The 24,301-nt window shown below is 42.2% G+C and overlaps 1 protein-coding gene across 1 annotated transcript in view; it reads right to left on the bottom strand.

Moving 5' to 3' along the window:
* Window positions 1–330: 330 nt before the first annotated feature.
* aacs (acetoacetyl-CoA synthetase) overlaps window positions 331–24,301 on the bottom strand; it is a 52,394-nt gene continuing 28,423 nt past the window's right edge. Inside the window, exons 11-18 of the mRNA XM_054773274.1 lie at window positions 21,991–22,055; window positions 20,139–20,261; window positions 9,195–9,308; window positions 8,498–8,623; window positions 6,108–6,177; window positions 3,668–3,726; window positions 3,387–3,589; window positions 331–3,318 (exon numbers count right to left, since the gene is read on the bottom strand). Of these exons, the coding sequence (XP_054629249.1) occupies window positions 3,181–3,318; window positions 3,387–3,589; window positions 3,668–3,726; window positions 6,108–6,177; window positions 8,498–8,623; window positions 9,195–9,308; window positions 20,139–20,261; window positions 21,991–22,055 (898 nt within the window). The 3' untranslated portion in view covers window positions 331–3,180. The remainder of the gene's footprint in view (window positions 3,319–3,386; window positions 3,590–3,667; window positions 3,727–6,107; window positions 6,178–8,497; window positions 8,624–9,194; window positions 9,309–20,138; window positions 20,262–21,990; window positions 22,056–24,301) is intronic.

Below are 24,301 nucleotides of genomic sequence, written 5' to 3'. Positions count from 1 at the left end.
TTCAATTAAAATAAATCCAATGTAAATACATAAAATCTAAACAAAAATAAATCACAATAAATCAAATCATAAATCTGTTAAAGAAACCATGAATACACTAATTCAAGAAAATTCCATAAAAGTATTATACAGTATATCAAATAATTACTCATTATTACTATTATTATTTAATATGTGCATTACTATCATATTAAATTAAATTAAATTAAATTAAATTAAATTGGAGGGGTTTGGAAACCGCCAAGAAGAATCCAGAAATTAATGATGAATAAACTAATTCAATAAAATTCTAATAACAGTATTATATATTAAATAATTATACATTTCTACTATTATAATTCTTTTATATGGCCATTATTATAACACTATTACTATTATTATTATTCAACTAATTTCAATACATAAAAGTTAATTTTATTAAATTTAATGTAACAATGAGACATTTTATGATTATTTAGAAAATCGTGTATTATCACATCAAATCAAATGAAAATAACTTCAATTAAAATGAGTATTATTATATTTGATTGTTTGGCTCATTTCTTGAAACAGAAATGACATTTCCACAACACCATCGCTCCCCAGCGGAAGCTCGTATCTCTCCCAAAAACCTTCCCTCATGCTTGGTTCTTTTAGCAAAATACTACATCTGGATGGTTCAGCACAACTCATACAGTACCCCTCCCAAAACACTGTCAAAACTAGGCTTCTTCTTTCCCATATAAACTGTCAGTGCCCCCGAAATGCATGGTCCCGTTGGCATGGTGCGAGCACTGCGAATCAAAATGTTTGGATGTTTTGTCCCGATGGCAGAAATATCCCTCATGTCCGGCTCTCGGCCTTAGGCCATCCCGTGACGTCTCCTTTACTTCAGAAGTACTACCGATTGTTTAAATACTGTGCCGCTCGCGAGTCGGTGGGGAAGCGGTTTGCTCTTTCTTTAGCAGGACCCAAACACGAGTTTTCGGTGCACTCACAACAAGCTTGTCAACCCATTGCTGGTCACACAATACAATACCAGTCTGACTCAAGGTGTCATCTTTACGAACAGCACTAAATTCATCACACAGCAACTTCATACCCAAAAGGTGCATATACTGTACAAATATACAAACATGTCCCAATATGACTTTAAAATAAAGAAAAGGTTTCCCATAATGCACTGCACTGACATCACCTTCCCTCCGTCACCTTTCCCCTGTCTTTTGGTCCTCTGGCTCCCTCTGGTGGACTGAAGCAGCATTTTTTTCAACATCATGATTGGCTCTTGTCAAATAAAGAGCTGCCTGGTCCTCACGGACTCGTGCGCGCCACAATATGCCATTTTATGACGTGGACACGAGCGGCTTCTACACCGCTGAGGCTGACATATGTGCAAATCTGGTTTTCCTCTAAACTTAGTGGGTGCGGCTTATACAGCGGCATTCACCGTACATTCTTGTTCACGGAACATGAATGTGTTAGAAATGTCGTATCTTTCAATATTAACCCTACTAATTATTACTTTATTATAATTCAATGTGAAAGCTTTGTGTTTTTGTTTTTTTGGATAAAGCCAGCAAAAGCTTTTGGACATCTTCAGAGAACAATGCGGGCATCAACAGGAGGCGTGCGTCCACGACCAGGATGAAGTCATTACAAATACTTTATTTCTTCCTCATGCACAACATTAGAAGACAAAGTGTCAGGCCACGACAAAGACGTACAAGCACGCGGAAGAAAAATGAGTGCTGAAGAAACGACACAGACACCAAACATTTTGGATAGAATAAGTCGAGCGGTTTTTATGCGAGGTGGGTCCCTGGTTCATGGAACCAAATCACGTCTCCAGACTGAGCACAAGCAAAAAGAGTCATAAGATGGAATTCATTGGAAGAAAACGCTGAAATACGTCCTCAAACGACGCCAGCAAAAAACACGTGAGAGACGCTGCAAGTTCAAAAAGGACAAAGCAGGAGCTTCCCCGCTGCGTGCGTTTTAGGTTTTGGATCCGTACCTGTCAACCCTCCCGTTTTCCCAGACAACCCCCCCCCCAGTTCTTTTGCCCTTCGCCCTCTTGTTTTAATGATTTCCAGTATTTTCCCACATTTCCACTTTCATGAAAATAAATAAACAAATAAATCCTCTGCTGCTCTGCCAGAGATGCCAAGAGAAATTCCATTTTTGTATTGTGTTATTATTTTGGTATAAATATGTCCTCAATTAAAATGTAGCTTTTTAATTTTTTTTTATTATTTATAAAAAATAATTCTAAATAAACATAAATATGCATAATTATATAATAACTATATATACAAATGCTTATTGTTTTATTATTATATTAGTTCTTATTTATTTTCCTGATTTTTGCATCTACTTATGAATGAATTCTAATGATAATGATATATAATTATACATATTCTTATTTTTATGACATAAACCAACAGGAGGTCATCATGGTGCAACCAAAAACAACACGTCACACATTTGAATGTCCCTTATTTTCCAAAATGCTAATTGTGGACGGGGTCATTGGGGTCATTTGTGTGTTTGGATGGAAAACCTTTGTTTCACGCTACATTACGCAGACAAAAGTATTGGGACACAGCTGTTACTCATCTTAGGAAGACATTTTGGGCAATTGTTTGCTGCCAACTTCGTCCTGTATGTGCCCGAATACTTTAGTCCATATCATGCAGGGGGCCCTGTACGCTAGCGTCATTGAAAAGTGATGAAAGAAACGGTAGGTTTTTGGTCTTTTTGTAGCTGTTCCTTTCTACTGTATGTGCTAGGCGGACCAAACGCTCACGTTGGAGCCAAAAAGGGCTGCGTGCTGTACTGTGGTGTTGGTCACCCCCAACAGAGTCGCTAATCGGTCAGCCCTGATTGAGCTGTATGTCGATTACCCCTTATAGTGTGTATGTCGGTCATTCATGACACCAGCCTCTCATTATGTTTGGGAATCTAGGTTGAGAAAGGTGGCGTCTGAAGACAAGCTAATGCTAATGCTAAATGTGACTCTTTTGTTAGCGTATTCGACGTCCAGTCGTGCGTTTCCACGCCAGAGCAGCTGCCGGAATTTCTCGTGAAAACATTTTTCCATTTTGTACCGTGAGCGCTCCCCTCGTAGCGATGGGCGTGAATGCAGTTCCTTCAGTAATGAAAAGTGACTTGACAGTCTAGGATACCTCCTCCTCCTCATCAGTAGTTCTGCAGCTGCGGAATGTTCTTGTAGAGGTCTAAGGACTCGGGGTTGGAGAAAGCGCCTCGCTGGGTCACGTCCCGGCCAGCGATCACCTGCTTCACCGCCACCTCCACCTTTTTACCGCTGATGGTGTACTAAAACACAACGCACGGGATAAATACGAGGGATGTGCGTGGTGTGTGTGTGTTGGGGGTCATCTTACGGGTATGTCTCTGGTCTCCAGCAGGAGGGCGGGCACATGTCGGGCCGACAGGGCTTTCCTGATGGCCGCTTTCACCTTCGCCTCCAACTCGGGGGAGAAGGGCTTGCCGGGTGCCATCTTTAAGAACAGAACGACCCTCTCCTCGCCGTCGGCGCTGTACTGCGGAACACAGAGGCTGTCCGACACTTCCTCGAAGGCCTCCACTGCGAGGAGGAGGAGACACGGCAGTTTATAAGAGATGACAACACTTAACTTTTTTTTTTTTTTTTACTTTTTCTCACCGATGTTGTAGATCTCAGAGCTGCCGAAGCGAACTCCGTTGGGGTTCAACGTCCCGTCACTGCAGAGATTTGGTGCAAGTTAATTGTGTCTTGCTTAAAACCAAAGCGTCGCGGCGGTAGCACGCACGAGTGCTGCCGAATTTCGACACTGTGGAAAGAGCTTCTTCCTGAATAGATGATGTTTATAACGCAGGGGTAGCCATGTGCGGGCCGGGGTCCATTTGTGGCCCGCGGCTGTTTTTCATTAACAGCAAAAATGAAAAAATCAGCAGTAATTTCACAAGAATAAAGTCAAAATATTAAGAGAAACATGTTGCAATCGGATGAGAAAAGGTAGTAATTTCCTGATATTAAATGTTAAACAATAAAGATGTTATTTTTTTAAAGCCATAATATTATGAGGAAAAAAAACTAAACAACAACTAATGTGGTAATTTTTGAAAAATGAACTATAATGTTACAAGAATAAAGGCAAAATATTATAGAAATAAACTTGTAATTACCAGAAGAACATTTACAGAAACAACACTGAAACAGTTAATTAATTTAAATAAAACAACAGCAGAAATGACAAAAAAGAAGCAAATCAAAATCTAAAAATACATTTTTTAAGTGGTATGTAATGAGAAAAAAAGTTGCTGTTTTACAAGAAGAAACTCTGAATATTATGAGGAAAAATAACATTTTAGTAGCATAGAGTTGAAATATTAAAGAAAAAATATGTTATATATTTTTTTTAAGTCGTAATATGAGGCAGCAGCAGAAACGGGGAAAAAATGCTGCAATTTTTACGAGAATAAAGTCAAAATAAAGACAAAAAAGTTGTATTCTAATGAAATTTTGTTTAATGAGAATAAACTCATATTATGAGGAAAAATAACGTCATTTTAGTATCATAAAGTTGAAATATTAAAAAATATGTACTGTATTTCTTATTTTTTTTTAAAGTTGTAATATTATGAGACACAAACAAAACAAAATAAAGTTGTCATTTTTGGAAAATTAGGTTGGGAAAAAAGTTATAATATGATGGGAATAAAATCAAAATATTACAAAAAGAAAATTTACCAAAATTATTTCACCAGAAAGTTTAAATATTTGGAAAACCAAAAAAAAAAAAAAAGAGCAAAAATTGGGAAAAAGAGCAAAGTTGATATTAATAACTCATTCAACACCAAAGGCATACTGTGTTCATATGTTCTTTTTAAACCTAAATGCTCGCTCCCAAAGATGTATATTTATGTCTTTTTTTGCACGAGAGGCAAAAAGAGGTGATGACTGCCACAAGTGCACAATAAATGCAGCCATTTTTTGAGCAGTTTTAAGCCATAAAAACGGCCAGAAGGCGGCACAAGTGCATTTGATAAGAGCTCGGCATGGATCCTTTGCATGTATTAACGCGCTCGACAGCAAGGAGGACGTGTTAACGCATGTATTAAGGCGTGCACACACAGACACGCACACACGCACGCACGCACACGCCTTCCAAATGCAAAATTGTAAATAGTTCGTGGTGCTTCTCCGTAGCGTGGCTGGACTCTCGCTTCGAGATAAAGTGAGAAGCACTGTCATCCGGGAGAAGCTCAGAGTCAAACCACTGCTCCTCCGCATTGAGAGGATCTGGTCAGGATGCCTCCCAGACGCCTCCCAGAGGAGGTGTTCAGGGTACATCTAACCGGTATGAGGCCTCGGGGAAGACCCAGGATACGTTGGAGAGACTATGTCTCTCAACTGGGCTGGGAACGCCTCGGGATCCGCCGGCAGGAGGTGGACGAAGTAGCTGGGGAGAGGGAAGTCTGGCCTTCCTTGCTTAGGCTGCTGCCCCCGCCACCCCACCTCGGGTAGAAGCGGAAGAAGATGGATGGCTGTATCTTTTCGCAAAAAGCTGGTTTTCTCACTTTTTTAGTTGGGAACTGATATTTCCCTGAAACTTACCTATGTTCTACTGCTGATTACTAAAGAACGGAAAAAGGTAAAAACAAACTTTTTTTTTCCTGATGAAAGACAGGAATCTACTATTTATTTTGGTAGGTTCCACATTTATATAGCCTTAGAACACAAAGTTCTGTGTGCCTTGAAATGTGTCAAACGTGTCAAAATGGCCGGTTCTGAAGGGGTTGAATTTTGAAAACTGGCTGGGATTGAATGAAATAATCGGCTTTTCCAGCCATACGACAAAGCTGATATGCAGTCACTTCTTAGCATATGTGTTGCTTTACCGCAGCAAAGTTGCATCCTTTCATTTCTGAAAACTCTGTGGCCCTCGGCTGGAAAAACGTTTGGACACCCCTGAATGAACGTGCTAATTATCAGGGCTCAATCGTGTGCACGAGTGTGCCAAATAAGAAGGAAGAAAGAGGGAGAAGTTGTGCTGGACCGGGAAAAAGACGTTAAAAGGAAGCATTAACGACTGATTGGGTTTATGTTCGGCTTTACTCACCTTCTGCCGAGCATGACAATGCCTCCCGTCTTTGGATTGATTTTGCAGTAGTCTCCATGGGCCCAGACGCCTGCAGAGGACAGGAAATACTATGAGACGTTTTAGAATTTAAAGGGGAAAAAACCTTTTTCCAGCGACGGCCACAGAGTGAAAGGACGCAGCTTTGCCACTTTGATATTTTGTAATATTCTCTGAAATGATAAATATTACAAGAACAAAATGCATCTCAGCCTTTCAAATTTGGCTGTAGTTTTTATTTATTTCTTTTTTACAAATATTTCAACTCTCTTCTTAAATAATTTTGTTAATGTTCTACTCATAATATTATGGCTTTATTCCCATAATATTATAACTTTTTCCCAAAATTTTAACTTTATTTTACAACTTAAAAATACCTATTTTTTCTTTCATAACTCATCTCTATGCTCATAAAATGACATTATTTTCCCTTGTAATATTAGGAGTTTATACTTGTAAAATTAGCTATTTCTTTCCTTGAAAATGACGTATTTTTTTCTGTCATTATTTTGACTTTAACCTCGTAAAATGACAACTGGACTTTTCCATTTCTGCTGTTTCAATTTTGTTCTTGTAAATCTTCTTCTCATAATATTATGTCTATTCCCATAATTCTCATAATATTATGTTTGTTCCCATAATACATTTGACTTTATTCCCATAATATTAGAACTTTTTTTCCCCCCAACCTAATTTACCAATTTATTTTTTGGGTTTTTCATAAAATTCAGACTTTAAAAAACCCCAAAAAACAATAATATTTTTCCTTTAATATTTCAAATCTATGCTACTAAAATTACATTATTTTTTATTATAATATTGCAAGTTTATTCTTGTGAAATTGCGACGGCTTTCCCACTAGAACCTTTTTTCGCTTAATATTTTTACTTCTCTATTCTGTTCTATTCTTTTTCCTGCTGGGTTTTTTTTATTCCAACTATTTCAACTTTGTTCTTGTAAATGTTCTTCTCATAATATTATGACTTTATTCCCATCATATTAGAACTTTTTTCACAACCTAATTTTCCCAAAATAAAAACTTTATTTTGTTTTGTTTGTTTTTCATAATATTCCAACTTTCAGAAAGTCTTTTTTCTTTACCACTTCAACTTCATGCTTCTAAGTTGACGCCATAGAAATGTTAGTTTTTGACACAAACAGGAAGTCATCGACTCACCCGTTTTCCCCGAGAAGCGTCCGTTTTTTGCCCTTCTTTCCCGGCGCCCTCCGATTTACATATATCGTTTCCAGAATTTTTCAAGTGTTTTAATTTTTAAAAATAATTAAACATCCTCTCAGGTTATGCTGGAAATGACCATAGAAATGTTTAGTATTATTTTTATATCACATAAAATACATTTATTTTTTAGTTTTTATTTCATTTTGGTAACATTTAAAATAAATAGAAATATGTTTTTTATTTATGTCTTTTTTTTTTATCTCCCTCACCCACGGTGCAACCACAAGTAACATGTGGAACACACAATGGATACTATTTTCCACTAGTTTATAAACCACAAGGTATGCTGGGTAAGATCCTGTTTTTCGCCCTTCTTTCCCGGTGCCTTCTTGTTTTAAAGGTTTCCAGTATTTTCCCCATATTTTCGCTTTCATTAAAACAAAATCCTCTCCTGTTCTGACAGATTTTTCTATTTTTATTATACATTATTATTGTTTCATAATATAAGTATAAATGTAATTAAGTTGTCATTTAATTGTATTGTATTATTTATAAAATTGTAAATAAGTAATACATTTGCATCATTAATATATATTTTTATGCCTATTTTTATTAATTTTAGTAATTATTATTGTTCATTATTATTTTATTCACTTAATGTATAAACTGCAAGGTATGCTGGGTAAAGTCAGCCTTCAAAATAAAAGCATGCCGGTAAAATCATTCAGCTAGAAAGACCAGAAGGTCCCTCATTTTCTCGGGCAAAACGGCCCCTGGAAAAGACGACACTATTTTGCACTCATTTATTACCCGCAACGTATGCTGGGTAACTTCCTGTCGGAGGAAATGTGCGCGGGGGCTTTTCCAGCATGCCTTGCGGGTTATAAATGACTAAAAAAGTGTATTGTTTGGCATGTCGATGCTCGACACCCACACAGTGTGCCAATTGTGTTATTTTTTTATGTGTTTTGTGCCTAGTGATGAAGAGACAAATAAAAAAACAACATTATGAACCAAAAAAAGGCACATTTGCGAGGTTCTGCTGCATTATAACACATACGCTCTTACCTGCAATACCATTTCAGTCCTACAGAGGCGCCAAAAGTGCTACGTTGGCCACAGTTTGACCCTGGAGCAGATTATTTCGATGAAAACGCTGAAAATGCCGCCGTACGCGAGCGAGTGTGCTCACCGGTAAATGTGGAGAAGTAGGCTTTGTGGTACTTGCTGCTGTTGTCATCATTCCAGAAGTGCGTCGGCTGGCATGGGATGGGCTTCAGGCAGACCAGCTCGCCACTCTCCCCCCAAACCGGCTTACCTGGACACACACACACACAGAACGGGAGAGATGAACACACAATAGCACCTGCTAGCGTATCCCCCCACTCTGAGGATGTGATACACTTCTGTCTCCCTCAGGACGGAGTTAAAGGGCTTAGACAGCGACTAAAATCAACCCGAGCTCTTCCTACTTTAAATTATCCCTCAGTGCGCCCGCCTTTGACGTGGCGGAGTGGAGCCTGCAGGAGGGATCGGGGGGCCGGGGAGTTAGGGACCGCAGTCGATGAAGAAAGGGAAAAAAATAAAACATTCGGAGACTTTGAAGACTCCAAGCGAGATTAAAAAAACGGCTCGTTTTGTGAAAAAAAATAGTGTTTGTCTTGTGCTTTTAGCCTTGTTTACCCTGGGAATGCGCTGCCTAATTACTCCTGCAATATTTGCTGGATAAGAACTCCTCTCAGGCCAACAGCGAGCGAGAGTAATTCCACATGACAGCTCCTCTGCTGAATGCAGGACTTCTTCATTTCCCTTGATTTGCCTTTTCAAGGCTCTCCTGCACAGCCAAAGCAGAAAAAAAAAAAACAGCTCATTTTAATAAAAGAGGTTACCTTCACAGTTCCATGCTTCCACTGCCATGCCAAGGTTCCTGGTTTGGATCTCGCCCCGATACACTGGAACTGTTGGGTTCTGACCCATGAAACACGACACAATGTCTGTTCCACCTGGAAGGAAATAAAAGCAAAATGTCACGGTGCGGTTGGGTGCCGGTCTGGGAACTCCCAATGCAGAGGCTGGAGGCAGGTAGGTGAGCACTGAATTTATTCTGTCCCAGAACTCACAACGAAAAGCGATGGTGACAAAACAGATACACCATGAAAAAATGAAACACAAATAATGCCGGTTGGAGGCAGAGTCTGCTGAGCGCTAGCAAGAGACTGGAAACAATACGAGGCTGAGAGACACACACGGCTGGAACGTGGTGTAGCGAAGGAATAATCCGGCGTTCTCCAGCTGTCCGTAGTCAGTTTAAGTAGTGGCGTCGGCACTCAATTACAGGTGCGTTCAGCAGCTCCGCCTCCAGCCCGGAACTAAGGATCTGGACAGAAAACACAGAAAAGGCACGGGAGACGAGGGCAACGAGAGAGAGCCCTGTGAAACGTGACAGTATTTCCCCCCCTTAACAAAGGGCGCCACCTGGCGGCCTACCTGGCTTCTCCGGGAAGCGACTGTAAAACTCTGATAGTAATTGGGGATCCAGAATGAGGGCACGAGAGATCCACGAGCGGTCCTCGGGGCCGTAACCCTCCCAGTCGACCAAGTACTGAAAACCCCTGCCCCTTCTTCTCACATCCAGAATGGCCTTGACCGTGAATGCGGGATGGCCGTCGATGAGCCTGGGAGGAGGAGGAGGCACCTCCGGAGGGCTTAGGTTGCTGACACTGACTGGTTTGATGAGGGACACATGGAAAGTAGGATGAATTCTGAGGGAGTCCGGGAGCCTCAGCATGACGGCCGAGGGACTGATGACCCGTTCCACAGGGTAAGGACCGATGTACTTGGGTTGTAGTTTCTTGGAGTCCGTGTGCAGGGGTAGATCGCGAGTAGATAGCCACACCCTCTGTCCAGTCTTGTACTCAGGGGCCACCGACCGATGTTGATTGGCCAAACGCTGGTTACGCTCGGCCGTACGTGCCAGTGCTGTCCGGGTATTCCGCCAGGCTAGGCGGGCGCGGCGCAGGTTGGCTGACACGGAAGGGACCGCCGACTCCGCCTCCAGTGAAGGGAAAGCTGGAGGTTGGTACCCGTAGGCCCCGTGGAAAGGTGAGAGGCCTGTGGCTGAGCTGACCAGGGTGTTGCGCGCATACTCAATCCACGGCAGATTGAAGGACCATGAGGCTGGCTGCTGGTGGCAGACGCAGCGGATGGCGGATTCCAAATCTTGGTTAGCTCTTTCTGACTGGCCGTTAGTTTGTGGGTGGTAGCCGGAGGACAAGCTCGCTGACGCACCCAAGGCCCTGCAGAAGGCCTTCCAAACTGCCGAAGAGAATTGTGGTCCCCTGTCCGAGACCACGTCGCAGGGAATACCGTGAAGCCGGAAGACGTCTTTGACCAAAAGTTGAGCTGTCTCCAGTGCCGAGGGGAGCTTGGGGAGGGCAACAAAATGGGCCATTTTGGAAAAACGATCCACGATGGTAAGAATGACCGTGTTGCCATTGGATGGTGGGAGACCAGTCACAAAGTCCAGTGCCACATGGGACCACGGTCGGGAGGGGATGGGCAGGGGGCGCAGCAGCCCCGCTGGGGCTTGATGGGACGGCTTATTCCGGGCACAACTCGCACAGGCGGCCACAAACTCCTTGACGTCCGAGCGGAGGGAAGGCCACCAGAACCGCTGAGACAGGAGGAAGATTGTGCGTGATACTCCCGGGTGGCACGCCAGCTTGGATTCGTGAGCCCAACGTAGAACCTCCGGGCGCAGCTCTGCGACCACAAACAGGCGACCAGCGGGGCAGTCCCCCGGAGGAGAGGAGTCCTTGGTTGCCTCCGCCACTCGCTTCTCCACGTCCCACTGTAGGCCTCCCAGGATGCGGGACTGAGGAAGGATGGTCTCTAGTTGAGGTAAGTCCACAGGTGGGGAATGCATCCTGGAGAGTGCGTCCGGCTTGCCGTTCTGGGATCCAGGGCGGAACGTTAGCGTGAAGTCAAACCTGGCCAAATAAAGTGCCCAGCGCGCCTGCCTGGGATTAAGTCTCCGGGCAGATCGGAGGTAGGCCAAGTTTTTATGATCTGTGTGTACAACAAAAGGGACCTCCGAGCCCTCCAGCCAGTGCCTCCACTCCTGCAGCGCCAAGACGACCGCCAACAGCTCCCTGTTGCCAATATCGTAATTACGTTCTGCTTGGGTCAGGCGGCGTGAGAAGAAGGCGCAGGGGTGCAGCTCGTGATCGATGGTGGAGCGCTGGGAGAGGACGGCCCCGACGCCGGTATCGGAAGCGTCGACCTCGACAACAAAAGGAGAGTGAGGGTTAGGGTGAGCAAGAACCGGAGCAGAGGTGAAACAGGACTTAAGCTTCTCAAAGGCGGAGTTAGCGTCTGGGGTCCACATAAACTGAACTTTAGTAGATGTGAGCCTGGTCAAAGGTTCTGCAACCCGACTGAAATTCCGAATGAAACGACGGTAAAAATTTGCGAAGCCCAGAAACCTTTGAAGGTGCTTACGTGATGTAGGAGTGGGCCAGTCAACCACTGCCTGGATTTTGGCAGGATCGGGTCGGAGTTGCCCCTTCTCCACAATGAACCCCAGAAAAGAAACTGATGAAGAGTGAAAAGTGCACTTCTCCGCCTTAACAAAAAGCTTGTTCTCGAGAAGTCTTTGGAGGACTAACCGAACCTGCTGAATGTGTTCTTCGAGAGAAGTGGAAAAAATTAAAATGTCATCTAAATACGCAAAAACAAAACGTCCAAGCATATCACGGAGGACATGGTTTATGAGACCCTGGAAAACTGCGGGAGCATTCGTGAGGCCAAAAGGCATAACTAAATATTCAAAATGACCCAATGGTGTGTTAAAGGCGGTCTTCCACTCATCCCCCTCGCGGATACGGACGAGGTGGTAAGCATTGCGGAGGTCAAGCTTGGTGAAAAAATTTGCAGAATGCAGAGAGTTAAATGCGGAATCTAATAAAGGAAGTGGATATTTGTTCTTAACTGTGATATTATTAAGTGCGCGATAATCAATGCAGGGGCGGAGTGACTTGTCCTTCTTTTCAACGAAAAAAAACCCAGCGGCAAGTGGTGAGGAGGAGGGGCGGATAAGACCGGAGGCAAGTGAGGAGGAGATGTAATCTTCAAGTGCCTCTCTCTCAGGTTTAGAAACATTGTACAGGCGTGAGGAAGGGAGAACCGCACCCGGGTGGAGATTAATACAGCAATCATAAGGGCGGTGGGGGGGGAGTGATGTGGCTTTATCCTTACTGAAAACCTCTCTGAGATCATGATACATGTTAGGAACCAAGGTGAGGTCGATACTTTCCTGCGAGGTGGCGCGAGCGGCCGCGGACCGAGGCCACACCCCCTTGCAACAGTGCGTGTGGCAAAACACGCTCCAACCAACAATGGCAGGTCTGGCCCAATCTATGTGCGGATTGTGTCTGCCTAACCATGTAAGCCCCAGCACCACGGGAGCAGAGCGCGAGGGGATGACAAAAAATGTCATAATTTCACGGTGATTACCAGCCAGACGGAGAGAGAGGGGGCGTGTCTTGTGAGTGACATTAGCCAGGTGACGCCCATCCAGGGAACGAACCACTTTAGCTGTTGCTAGCGGAACTACAGGTATAGCGGAATTAGCAACGAAAAGTTCATCAATAAAACAATCGTCCGAGCCCGAGTCGATAAAAGCATTGATATCGACATTGATATCAGACCATGCGAGTGTACCTGGCAGCTGCAATCGGGTGGCCGCTGGAGCAGCAGGAGGCGGCTGCGTCGTCCGTGAGTCCATCGGCGAACTAGGATGAAACGAGGGGGAGGTCTGGAAGCGTTGGTGGCCAGGTCGAATGGGGCAGAGGGAGATGGTGTGGTCCGCTTGTCCGCAGTAGATGCAGAGGTGAAGCCGCATGCGCCGCCTCCTCTCTGCTGGGGTGAGACGGTGCCCACCGAGCTGCATGGGCTCCTCCGGCGCCAGCAACGGCGTGGTTCCCGTGGTGGATGGCGGCCGGTTGTAGAGAGGGCGCTCTTCAAAAAGGCTCCGGTCGTAACCTGGTGCTGCTCGACGGGACAGGCGGTCCTGCTCCCGGTGGTCCAAACGCTTCTCTATTCGCACGGCCAGAGCGATCAGTTCGTCGAGATTCCCCGGAGTCTCCAGAGGGATCATGTGGTCCCTTATCCGCTCAGCGAGTCCGTCAGCGAACACATCCAAGAGCGCGGAGGGGTTCCAGTCGCTCTCCGCCGCGAGCGCACGGAACTCGATTGCGTAATCCGCTACGCTGCGGCGACCCTGGCGCAGCCTCAGGAGGGTCCGGGCCGCCTCGCGGCCCGGTTGATTCCGCTGGAATATCTGCTCCAGGGATTTGGCAAACGCGGAGAAGGAAGAACAGATGGCCGATCGCCGGCTCCATTCTGCCGTCGCCCAGGCCGCCGCCTTGCCGGTGAGATGCGACGTGGCGAAGGCTACGCGAGCGCGCTCCGAGTGGAAAGCGGCCGCTTGCAGCTCGAAATGCAACTCGCATTGGGTCAGGAAGGTGCGCACGTCACCAGAGTCCCCGGAGAATCGCTCTGGCCTGGAAAGCTGGGGGCACACGACCGTCGAGCTGGACTCGGGGGCAGGAAGGGGCGCAGGATCCGGAGCGGCGTCAGCGGCTTGTGGTGGAGTGAGAGCCGGGTGACCCTGGAGGGCGGACAGCACAGCGTTGAGCTGCGACTCAAGTGCGGCCATACGAGCGTCTTGTCGCTCGGCCAACCCCTGCACACTGGCTCCAAGTGCACCGAACTGCTCCTCTTGCTTAGTGAGGCGCATCGCTTGGAGACGAAGTGATTTCTTAAGGGGGTCCGTGTCACCAGGTTCCATATTCTGGCCGGATTATTCTGTCACGGTGCGGTTGGGTGCCGGTCTGGGAACTCCCAATGCAGAGGCTGGAGGCAGGTAGGTGAGCACTGAATTTATTCTGTCCCAGAACTCACAACGAAAAGCGATGGTGACAAAACAGATACACCATGAAAAAATGAAACACAAATAATGCCGGTTGGAGGCAGAGTCTGCTGAGCGCTAGCAAGAGACTGGAAACAATACGAGGCTGAGAGACACACACGGCTGGAACGTGGTGTAGCGAAGGAATAATCCGGCGTTCTCCAGCTGTCCGTAGTCAGTTTAAGTAGTGGCGTCGGCACTCAATTACAGGTGCGTTCAGCAGCTCCGCCTCCAGCCCGGAACTAAGGATCTGGACAGAAAACACAGAAAAGGCACGGGAGACGAGGGCAACGAGAGAGAGCCCTGTGAAACGTGACAGCAAAATATGTTCATTGGTTTGAATATTAATATGCACAATTTTTGTGTTATTTTTGTCATTGTTTTATTTATTTGTTATCAATATATCAACTAATTTCTTTTTGTGAATTATCAAAAAAAACATAAGAAATAGTCAAGCAATTTCTCACATTAACTAAAGTTAAAATATATTTTTAATTTTTTTTAATGATTTCATTTATTTAAAAACAGCTTCTGACTGCCATAAAAAAATATAATTTTTTAAGACAACATTTCTTTATTTTCTGATGACATTTACTTTAAAAAAATATGTTTTCCTTCTTATCTTCTTATTACACTATGGATGACTGTAGAACTGTTTTTTTCAACTTGAATGTTTTTTGGTACATTTTTTAAAATCAATTCATCAATTATTCTTAAAAAAAATACAAGATTAAAAATATACAAGAGTCAAGCATTTTTATTTATTTATTTTTTTAATTTCTTATGAATGTATTTACTTTCTGAAAAACATTTGTCATTATCTTAATACACTATGGATCTTCTGCATAATTATGTGTTTTTTTTAATATTCATTTGTATTTATTACTTATAATTTATATACATATTATACAGTATATATACACACACACACACACATATATATATATATATATATGTATGTATATATATATATATAAGTATATATATACTGTATATACACACATACAGTATATACTGTATACACATATAAAATAGTCAAGCAATTTCTCACATTAAAGATCTTTTTGGGGCAGTGCAAAAAAATTACATAATTTCTTCTTATTAATTATTACATTTACTTTTTAAAATTATTTATATATAATAAATAACCAAAAAACACACACATCTGCATGAGAGAAATGCTGCAAGTTAGACAAACGGAACAACACGGAAGACGCTAGCCATGCTACCAGGGTCCTGTTTTGGAAAGTACTGCCACCTGCTGGTAGAGGGAGTTATGTGCGCTTTGGACTTTCAGCTATAAAGCACACAGACTTCTAATACGTAGGCAGCTCGTACTAGTGTTGCCCTTGTGTGGACCAGCCAAAACGTCCCCACAATAAAATGTGAGACGTCAAGAGTTGTGCCACATGCTGATAGAAAGGCAAGAACACACACACACACACACACACACACACACACAGACAGAGAATCCTTTGCCGCAGCATCCATTTGTCTCAGCGGTGCCCAATAATCGGGTGTTTCTGACGGATACAATTCATCTCCCTTCCCATTGTTCCATCTCGACCTGGCTGTAACAGCGCCGCCATCCATCCATCTTGTCTCTCTGCCCTTCCTTGCCCCCCCCCCCCCCATCCCATCCTATCCATCTACACCTCTCATCATTCTCCAGGTCTCACTTTTATATCGAGCTCTTATATTGAGCTTTAATGAGCTCCCGGGAGGGGGGGGGGGACTTCTGATTAAACGTGCACGCTTTCGAGCGCCGGAGAGGCACAATTATTTCACAATTGCGCTCACTTCAACGGGCGGGCACACAAATACACACAAAGTGTTTACGGGGCGAGGAGGCAGCGCTGGCAGCCGAGTAGAGGGTGCAGGTGAGTGCACGCAAGACGGGAAACTTTGCATTGAGCACTCCTCGGCGCGTATGCCGTATATTTCAAAAAGCCTGCTGTGTGCGTGCATGGCGTCCTGTGGCACAGTCGGGGGTCACGACCGGAGGCAAAAGGGTAGCAATAAAGGTGGAAGCTAACTCAAGCTAAGAAGAGAGCAAAGTGACATATGGACAGTCTTATTAGCATGAAGGAACCCAGCAGTCCAAGTGTTAAAACCACCCAATGAGGACGCCGTCGGAGGTCTGACATCCCCGCCGAAGTGATTTCACACACATTTGGCACATGGGAGTAGTGTAGTGAGGACATACGTGAACATGTATAATAATAAAACAAAAATAACATTGTTTATTTACAAGTAATTGATATGGCATTAAAAATGGCGAGTTCAAATCCACCTGCTAGCTTGACATTGATGTTTCCCTCCAATTTCGCATTAACATTTGCAATAAAACATTTTTTTAATATATTTTTTTATTCATTTTATTTTTCATATTTTATTTGTTTTTTTATTGCAATAAAAATGTTTTTTTAAATATATTTTTTATTGATTTCATTTTTCATATTATTTTATTTATGGCAAAATATCTATTTTTTAAATATTTTTTTTATTGATTTAATTTTTCATATTATTTTATTTAGTTGTTTGTTGTTTTTTTTTAAAATAAAGAAACAAAAATAACATTGTTTATTTACATGGCAAAAATTTGCAAGTACAGCCATAAAAATGACTTGTTCAAATCCACCTGCTAGCTTGACGTTGAGTTTCTCCTCTGATTTCGCATCAACATTTGCAACAATTTTTTTTATAGATTTTATTTTTCATATTAGTTTTTTTATTTCTTACTTAAAAAAATGATAAAACAAAACTAACTGTTAATTCACATGGCAAAAATGTGTACGTTTGTAAGGATTTGTAAGTTCAAATCCTCCTGCTACCTTGACGTTGACGTTCTCCTCCATTTTCGCAACCATATTCGCAATAAAAATGTTTTTTTATGTACACTTATATATTTTAATTATTTTTCATTGATTTTGTTTTTCATATTTTTTTTTATTTTAAAAATAATAACACAAAAAATGTGTCTTTTTTTCTTTCTTACTTAAGTCTATGTAAAAATAAAAAATAAAATAAAAAATACAAAAATGACTTTATTAACAAAATATATATATATATATATATATATATATATATATATATATATATATTTTTTTTTTTTTTTTAACATGACTTTTATCATGCCATTGATTGTTCACTTGTTCACAAATTAATATTTTTTTTCCAAACTTTTGGCCATGACTGTAGGTAACAATATATATATACCCACACAATTTCAAACATTAAATTAATTTAAAATGAATATGTATTTTATGATTTTATTAACTTAAAAACAGCTTTGGATTCCCATAACTTAAAACAAACTTTTTTTTTATTTAAACATTTTTTTTATATTAACTGATGATTGTATTAAAATTATAAATACATTTCATTGTCTTAATACATCTAAAAACAGTATGGATGGCTGTATGTCTTCTTCTGCTTGATTGTGGAGTTTTTTTTTGGGGGGGGTGGGTGTTTTTAAATAATAATTAAATAAATGTTGGAATTATTTTCTATTATTCATTAATTAATTGTATTTTTTAATGACAAATAAGACATAAACGTTAAAAAGAAGGAGCCTCCCGGCCACTATGAGCACTCGTCACGGTACATATACAATACACATGTACTATATACTGTGTATACTGTATAGTACACAGCTTTCAACTTCCCAACTAACCAAACAACAGTAGCCAAAAAGTCAATTAACACCACACAAATATACGCTAGCTACACCCACACACACACACACACACACACACACACACACACACAGAGAGGGTGTTGTCAGGGTGAAATGGGCTAGGAGGGGGTGCCCATCACATATGTCACAATGACCACCAGTCTGTCACATATGCTGGGATAAATCCCAAGACCACACACACACACACACACACACACACACAAACACACACACACACACAGAATTATGGCCTCAGGGGTCAAGGTTAGCCGGGATGGCAGCCAACAGCACCGCAGCCTGCTGTTGCCCTTGACAACAAGCAGGAAAGTGACTGGGGCGCGGCCCGCTGTTGGGGTGAAAGTGAACATGAGCACCTCATGGGCAAAAAAAACAAAACTTAATAAAAGTCACACTTTTTTCCCCTGTGCGACTTATACCTGTATATGAAAATACTGTATATACTGTACAGTATCAAACAGAACAAGTTCAAGTGGGGTGGTTTTTGGCGACATCTAGTGGCCGCGATAATTCACTGCAGTGAGGCTGCGACGCAGTTAGGCACACATGGGCACCTTTGGTTGCGGTATGACGGTACACTTGTTGGCTAAGTACCATATTTAAGTGTCATTTGTATACCTGCATGAGTGACACAAGGAAAAAGGTTACCTTAAGCAACTATTTCAGTATAAAATAAGTTATGATGATGATAAATTTGTATTATTTATTTCCAAAAGTGCCACAATCGGTACAAGCGATACCAAGCTCTGTTTTACTTGGTATCGGTAAGAATATTTGGAGTATCCAATATTAACTACTATCCCCACCTTTATCCAGATTGTCACCAAATGTAATGGCCTGACCTTTGACCCATGCACTACCAAGTTTGGCCAAAATCTGTTCTGCACTTTTGTTGGTGTCAAATGCAATGTTGCACATATTTAATACAAAATAAAGAAAATAAAAGCACAAAATGAAAGTAAAAATACACAAATAAAACAAAATTAATCATCAAAATAAAATATCATAATAATCAACAAAATAAAATAAAAATAATAACGATAATAATCCATTAACAAAATAACCTACAATTAAAAATAATATAAAATTAATTGAAATAAACAGAATCCATTTTCAATATCAGCCGGCGAGAGGCAGTGTACACTCTGAACTGCTTGAATAAAATAACATAACAATAATAATCGATAAAATAAAAGAAAATAATAAAATAAAACTAGATCATAATAATAATCATAATCTATGAATACAATGAAATAAAAAATAATATAAATCCAAATAAAAAATAATATAGCGTATATAGAAGAAGAATAAAAAACATCCATTTTCTATAGTAGCCACCTTTGGGCAAGAGGCGGTGCAAACTTTGAACTGGTCGAATAAAATAAAATAAAAATCTAAATCGATTAAATAAAATAAAAGGAAATTACCAAAAAATAAAATAAAAAAACAAAATGATAATAATAATAATCCATAAAAAAACTAATAAAAATTAAAATTGAAAATAATGAAAATTAAATTTTCTGTGGGCAAGAAGCGGTGTACAGAGGTCGAGTCAAATAAAAATCGTACTCAAGAAAAATAAATAAATAAATATCATAATCAATAAAAATAAAATAACATAATAATCAAAATCTATCAAATAAAATCTATCTTCATAATAATAATCATCATCCATAAATAAAATCAAATAAAATAATGCTGCATGATTTTTTTCTATAAGTGTACCCTGAATGCAACACATGTAGGGGGGCTGAAAATCCATGCCTGGACATTCAAGAGCCTTTTTACTTCTTTGCTGCCTTCAAGCCTCCCTCCAGGCCGTTGACTACGTCTCGTGCTCCCGTGTGCAGGCTGCCAGTGAATGCGCGTGTCAGTGATGTGTCAGTCACTAAATGTTAAACGTTTCAGAGCCCACACAAGGCGACAGACAGCATTTCTGATGGCCCCGTCAACTCAACAATGGGCTGAAAGGGCGGCGATGAAAACGTACACTTCTATACCATATTGTGCGCTATTTTCTGCATGCGCGTCGGTCCTTTTGTGATGCGGATTCTCAGTGAGTGGCAGCTTCACAGCAGCGGCGGCGGCAGAAATGTTTAGAGGAGCCACTTTCAGGCGAGCATGCTTTTAATAAAAATTGTAAAAAAAAAAAAAAAAAAAAGTCACCTGAGATGGAGCCCAGAAGCACGTTGCTTTTGATGCAGCGGTACACGTAGTCGTAGCTCTGAGGCTTGAGGGGCGATCCGGTGGACAGGATGGTGTGCAGGGACTGCAGGTTGTGGGATTCAGCTAGGGAAATAGAAAATAAGGAAAATATTGATATATATACTTCAGAACATATTGATGTGCTTTGTCACCCTCCCCGAACCTAATAAGCTGCCAGTGTGCAACCTTCTTCCGGTGGGCACACACACACACGCACACACGCACACACGCACAGCGGGAACTCTTGCTACCCCCCACCATGCCTCCAGGTGTCCAGTCCAAATGTCAGCCCAGGCAAAAGGGCCCCTCCTTTGGGGCTTTCCCGCAAACATGGAATCAAATGGAAGGCTGACAGAAGGGGGCGGAGCAACTCTAAGCATCTATACAGCGTAAAATAAATCATTAGGGTGATACATTTGTTTGTTTACTTCCCAAATTGTTGCTTTGCCAAACTATCGCTGTTGGTATCAATGATACCGAGCTCTGTTTTACTTGGCATCGGTATCACCCACCACTAATGACCACAGAGAAGTAGAAGTCCGTCTGATTGTTAAGTTTGCAGACAACTTCCTGGTTCATGGATGATGACTGATGCCACTGTGACTATCAACTCTTTATCCTGATTCTCACCAAATGAAATTCTGTTTTGCACTTTTGTTGGAGTCAAATGTAATGTTGCGTGTATTTGATTTAAAAAAATGAACAAAATTAAATTAAATAATTGTTGCAAGGCTTTTTTTTAATATAGTTGCACCGTGAATACAACATGTGCAGGGTGTGTGTGTAAAATAAGCAGGAAAACACCTTTATCCTGATTCTCGTCAAGATGTAAGGGCTTCCTTTTTGACGCATGCACCACCCTCACTACAATATTTGGTGGAATGTTCATTAAAAATAAATTAATAAATACAAATACAAATTAAATTACTAAAATAATACATTCATCAATGAATTAATGCATTATTAAATATACATGATTAAAAATAAATAAATATTCCAAAATAAATAAATTAAAATAAATCAATAAGTGCATCAAAAATAAAATGTAAATAAATAATACATCAAAATAAATGAAAACATTTTAAAAATAAAATCAATAATAAATAATAATGTTGCGCAGTGAATGGAACTGCAACACGTCGACTGTTGCATCCAAGCAGCCACGTTTGCGTTGGTCAAGTTACAAGTCCAAAATGGTCCATGTAATCACCTACAAGTCACACACTGAACCCCCACAGCGGTGAATCATTACACCCCCTTCAATTTATGTAACCAATTCACCCGTTTTATGACGACTTTGTCGGCTAAAATGAGAGCAATTGCCCTGCCGTTCGCGTAAAAGTCCAAAGTACGACGGAACCAAGGATGTCACGTTGGCCCCCGACGTGCCACGGCAAAAGCCTTCCCCGGTTGGAGGCTGGCTTTGTCGCGTACCGCAGTCGGAAAGGGTCGCTCGTGGGAAGATTAGCAGGGCGGCTAATAAGCACTGACGCGACTTTGATTAGCCCATTTCTATCTCCAGAGAGCTGCAACACTAAAAGCAATTAGCCGCTCCTCTCAATGACTCATATGAATAACCATAACGGGGCCTTTTATGCTTTTGATTTAGTGTCAAGCACCAGAACACACGGGGCAAACTGTTGATTCACGCACTGAATGGCCGGAGGACATTAAGAGTCAAACAGCATCACTATTATGATCATTATCGTCTACATCTGCTCCTATTGTCCAGGCTTTTATTTACTGGCGGAGTATGTGCATGTGTGTGCGTATTGTTCGGGTTGTGTTTTGTGTTGTTGATGTCGCAGCTCACCGGGTTTCAGGTTCCTCTCCTGGAGCACCGACAGCCACTTGGCCCCCGTACCGAAGATAGTGATGCTGCTCAAAAGAAGGAGAGAAAAGAGATATGTATTCAGATTGCAGTTTTTTTTAGCCTCAACCCTTTCAAATGGCCACGGTACAGATGGCTTCATGGCTAACCATCCCACTTCTGACGCCAAAGAGTCAGGATCTTCAGCCTGATTGTGTTTACAACAATGATGACGTCACCCTACTTCCCCCGTCCGGTGACGGGCCCATGTCCCACACTGGAGCCCCAATCCGATGATCCTATGAAACCCTCATCCGCGCCTTTATCACATCCAGAATTGACTACTCCAACAGCATTCTCTATGGTACACCATCCAAAATCCTCAACAGACTACAGTACATGCAGAACTCCTCTGCCCACCTCCTCACCTCCACCCACTCCCGTGAACACATCACCCACTGTCCTTCAAAAGCTCCACTGGCTCCCTCAACGCATCATTTCAAAGTCCTCCTGATCACTTTCAAAGCTCTCCACAATCTGGCTCCTCCATACGTCACAGACCTGCTCCATCAACACAATCATTCACGTTCCCTTCGCTCCTCTGACTCCAACCTCCTGACCCCTCCCTGTAGGACCAAGCTCCGAACCTGGGGAGACAGAGCCTTCTCCATCGCCGCCCCCACCCTCTGGAATTCATTGTCCCAACCAGTCCGTGCCGGCTCTGACCTTCCCACCTTCAAAAAACAACTCAAAACCCACCTGTTTAAATCTGTATTTGATGTTTGCTGCTTTGCTTTGCTTTGTTTAGTTTTGATTTCTGTTCGTTGTATTTTAATGGCCTTCTGTTGTGTTTGTTATTTAACTTTATATTGTTTTTATCTTCAATTGCAAAGCATCTTTGAGTACTTTGAAAAGCGCTATATAAATAAAATTATTAAATTAAATTATTAGTATCTGTGTAGGCTCTCAGTCGTACAGGAGTTGTCCATCGAGGGAAAGGCTTCTTGAGACGTCATCTGTACTTCTGTGAAGAAGGTGTCGGATGTTTCGCTCCTCATCCGAAGATCTTCGTCAGCGAACTAATAAGTGCTGGTAGCTTAGGCCTTAAATACAGTAAGAGTGGGCGGAAGAAGGAGGAGTAGGAGGAGGGTGTTGGCACACCAATTCCGCCCACTCTTACTGTATTTAAGGCCTAGGGTACCAGCACTTATTAGTTCGCTGACGAAGATCTTCGGATGAGGAGCGAAACGTCCGACACCTTCTTCACAGAAGTACAGATGACGTCTCAAGAAGCCTTTCCCTCATTAAATTATTAGTAGTAAATTATTAAATTATTATTAGTAGTAGCACCTAAACCATCTTGTGACTTCACGACTAAGCATCCCACTTCTGACACCAAAGAGTCTGGCTCGTTGTCTTGATTGTGTTTACAAAAGGAGTGACGTCACACTACTTCCCTCATCTGAAGACAGGCCCATGACCCATACCAGAGCCACAAATCGCATCCTCCTAGTGCCATACCCATCTTCCGGCTTCATGGATTACCATCCCACTTCTGACACCAAAGAGTCATTCTCACTGTCTTTGTAGCCGGATTATATACAGTTGTCAACTTGAACTCTGTGACAAACTGTGTTACACAACTTGTTACATTTGGAGACAACCCATTCTGAAGCCCCAATTTAATGATGTAACCCATGGGTTCTTATTAGGTGACCCATGGGCTACGTCCGACCCGCCAAAGCCTTTCATTTAGCTTGCCAAACAACACCCAAATAATGAACCCATTCAGTCTCACAGAGAAGTGCTCATTCATGCAATGCTTTCTCGGAGAGTGGCTGGATAGCTCAGTGGGTAACACTACTGACATCATCAGGCTTCTTGGTTATTTAGCAGAGTAGCCAGATCAGGGTGAAACTTCACACTATTTCCTCCTTGCGGAACAGGCCCAAGTATTACGCTGCAGCCCTAAACTGATCATCTAGCCTATCTTCTGACTTCACGGCTAATCATCGCACCTCTGACACCAAAGAGTCTGGATCTTTGTAATAATAACCTGATTGTGTTTACAACAGTAGTGACATCACACTACTTCCCTCATCCAGAGACAGGCCAGTGTCCGATCATCTAACCCATCTTAAGGCTTCCTGGCTAACCAACTCACTTGTGGCATGATAGCCAAATTACAGACACAACCAGAGTGACGCTATTTCCTTCATCCAGAGACAGGCCTACGCCCCACACAGGAGCCCCAAACACATGCTCCTAAAGCCTAACCCATCTTCTGGATTCACAGCGAACCATCCCGCTTCTG

The sequence above is a fragment of the Dunckerocampus dactyliophorus genome, chromosome 4 (genome assembly GCF_027744805.1).
Source record: "Dunckerocampus dactyliophorus isolate RoL2022-P2 chromosome 4, RoL_Ddac_1.1, whole genome shotgun sequence".
Taxonomy (NCBI): Eukaryota; Metazoa; Chordata; class Actinopteri; order Syngnathiformes; family Syngnathidae; genus Dunckerocampus; species Dunckerocampus dactyliophorus.
Note: the sequence above shows the minus strand (reverse complement) of the source record. Positions and strands in the feature narration are given on the sequence as shown.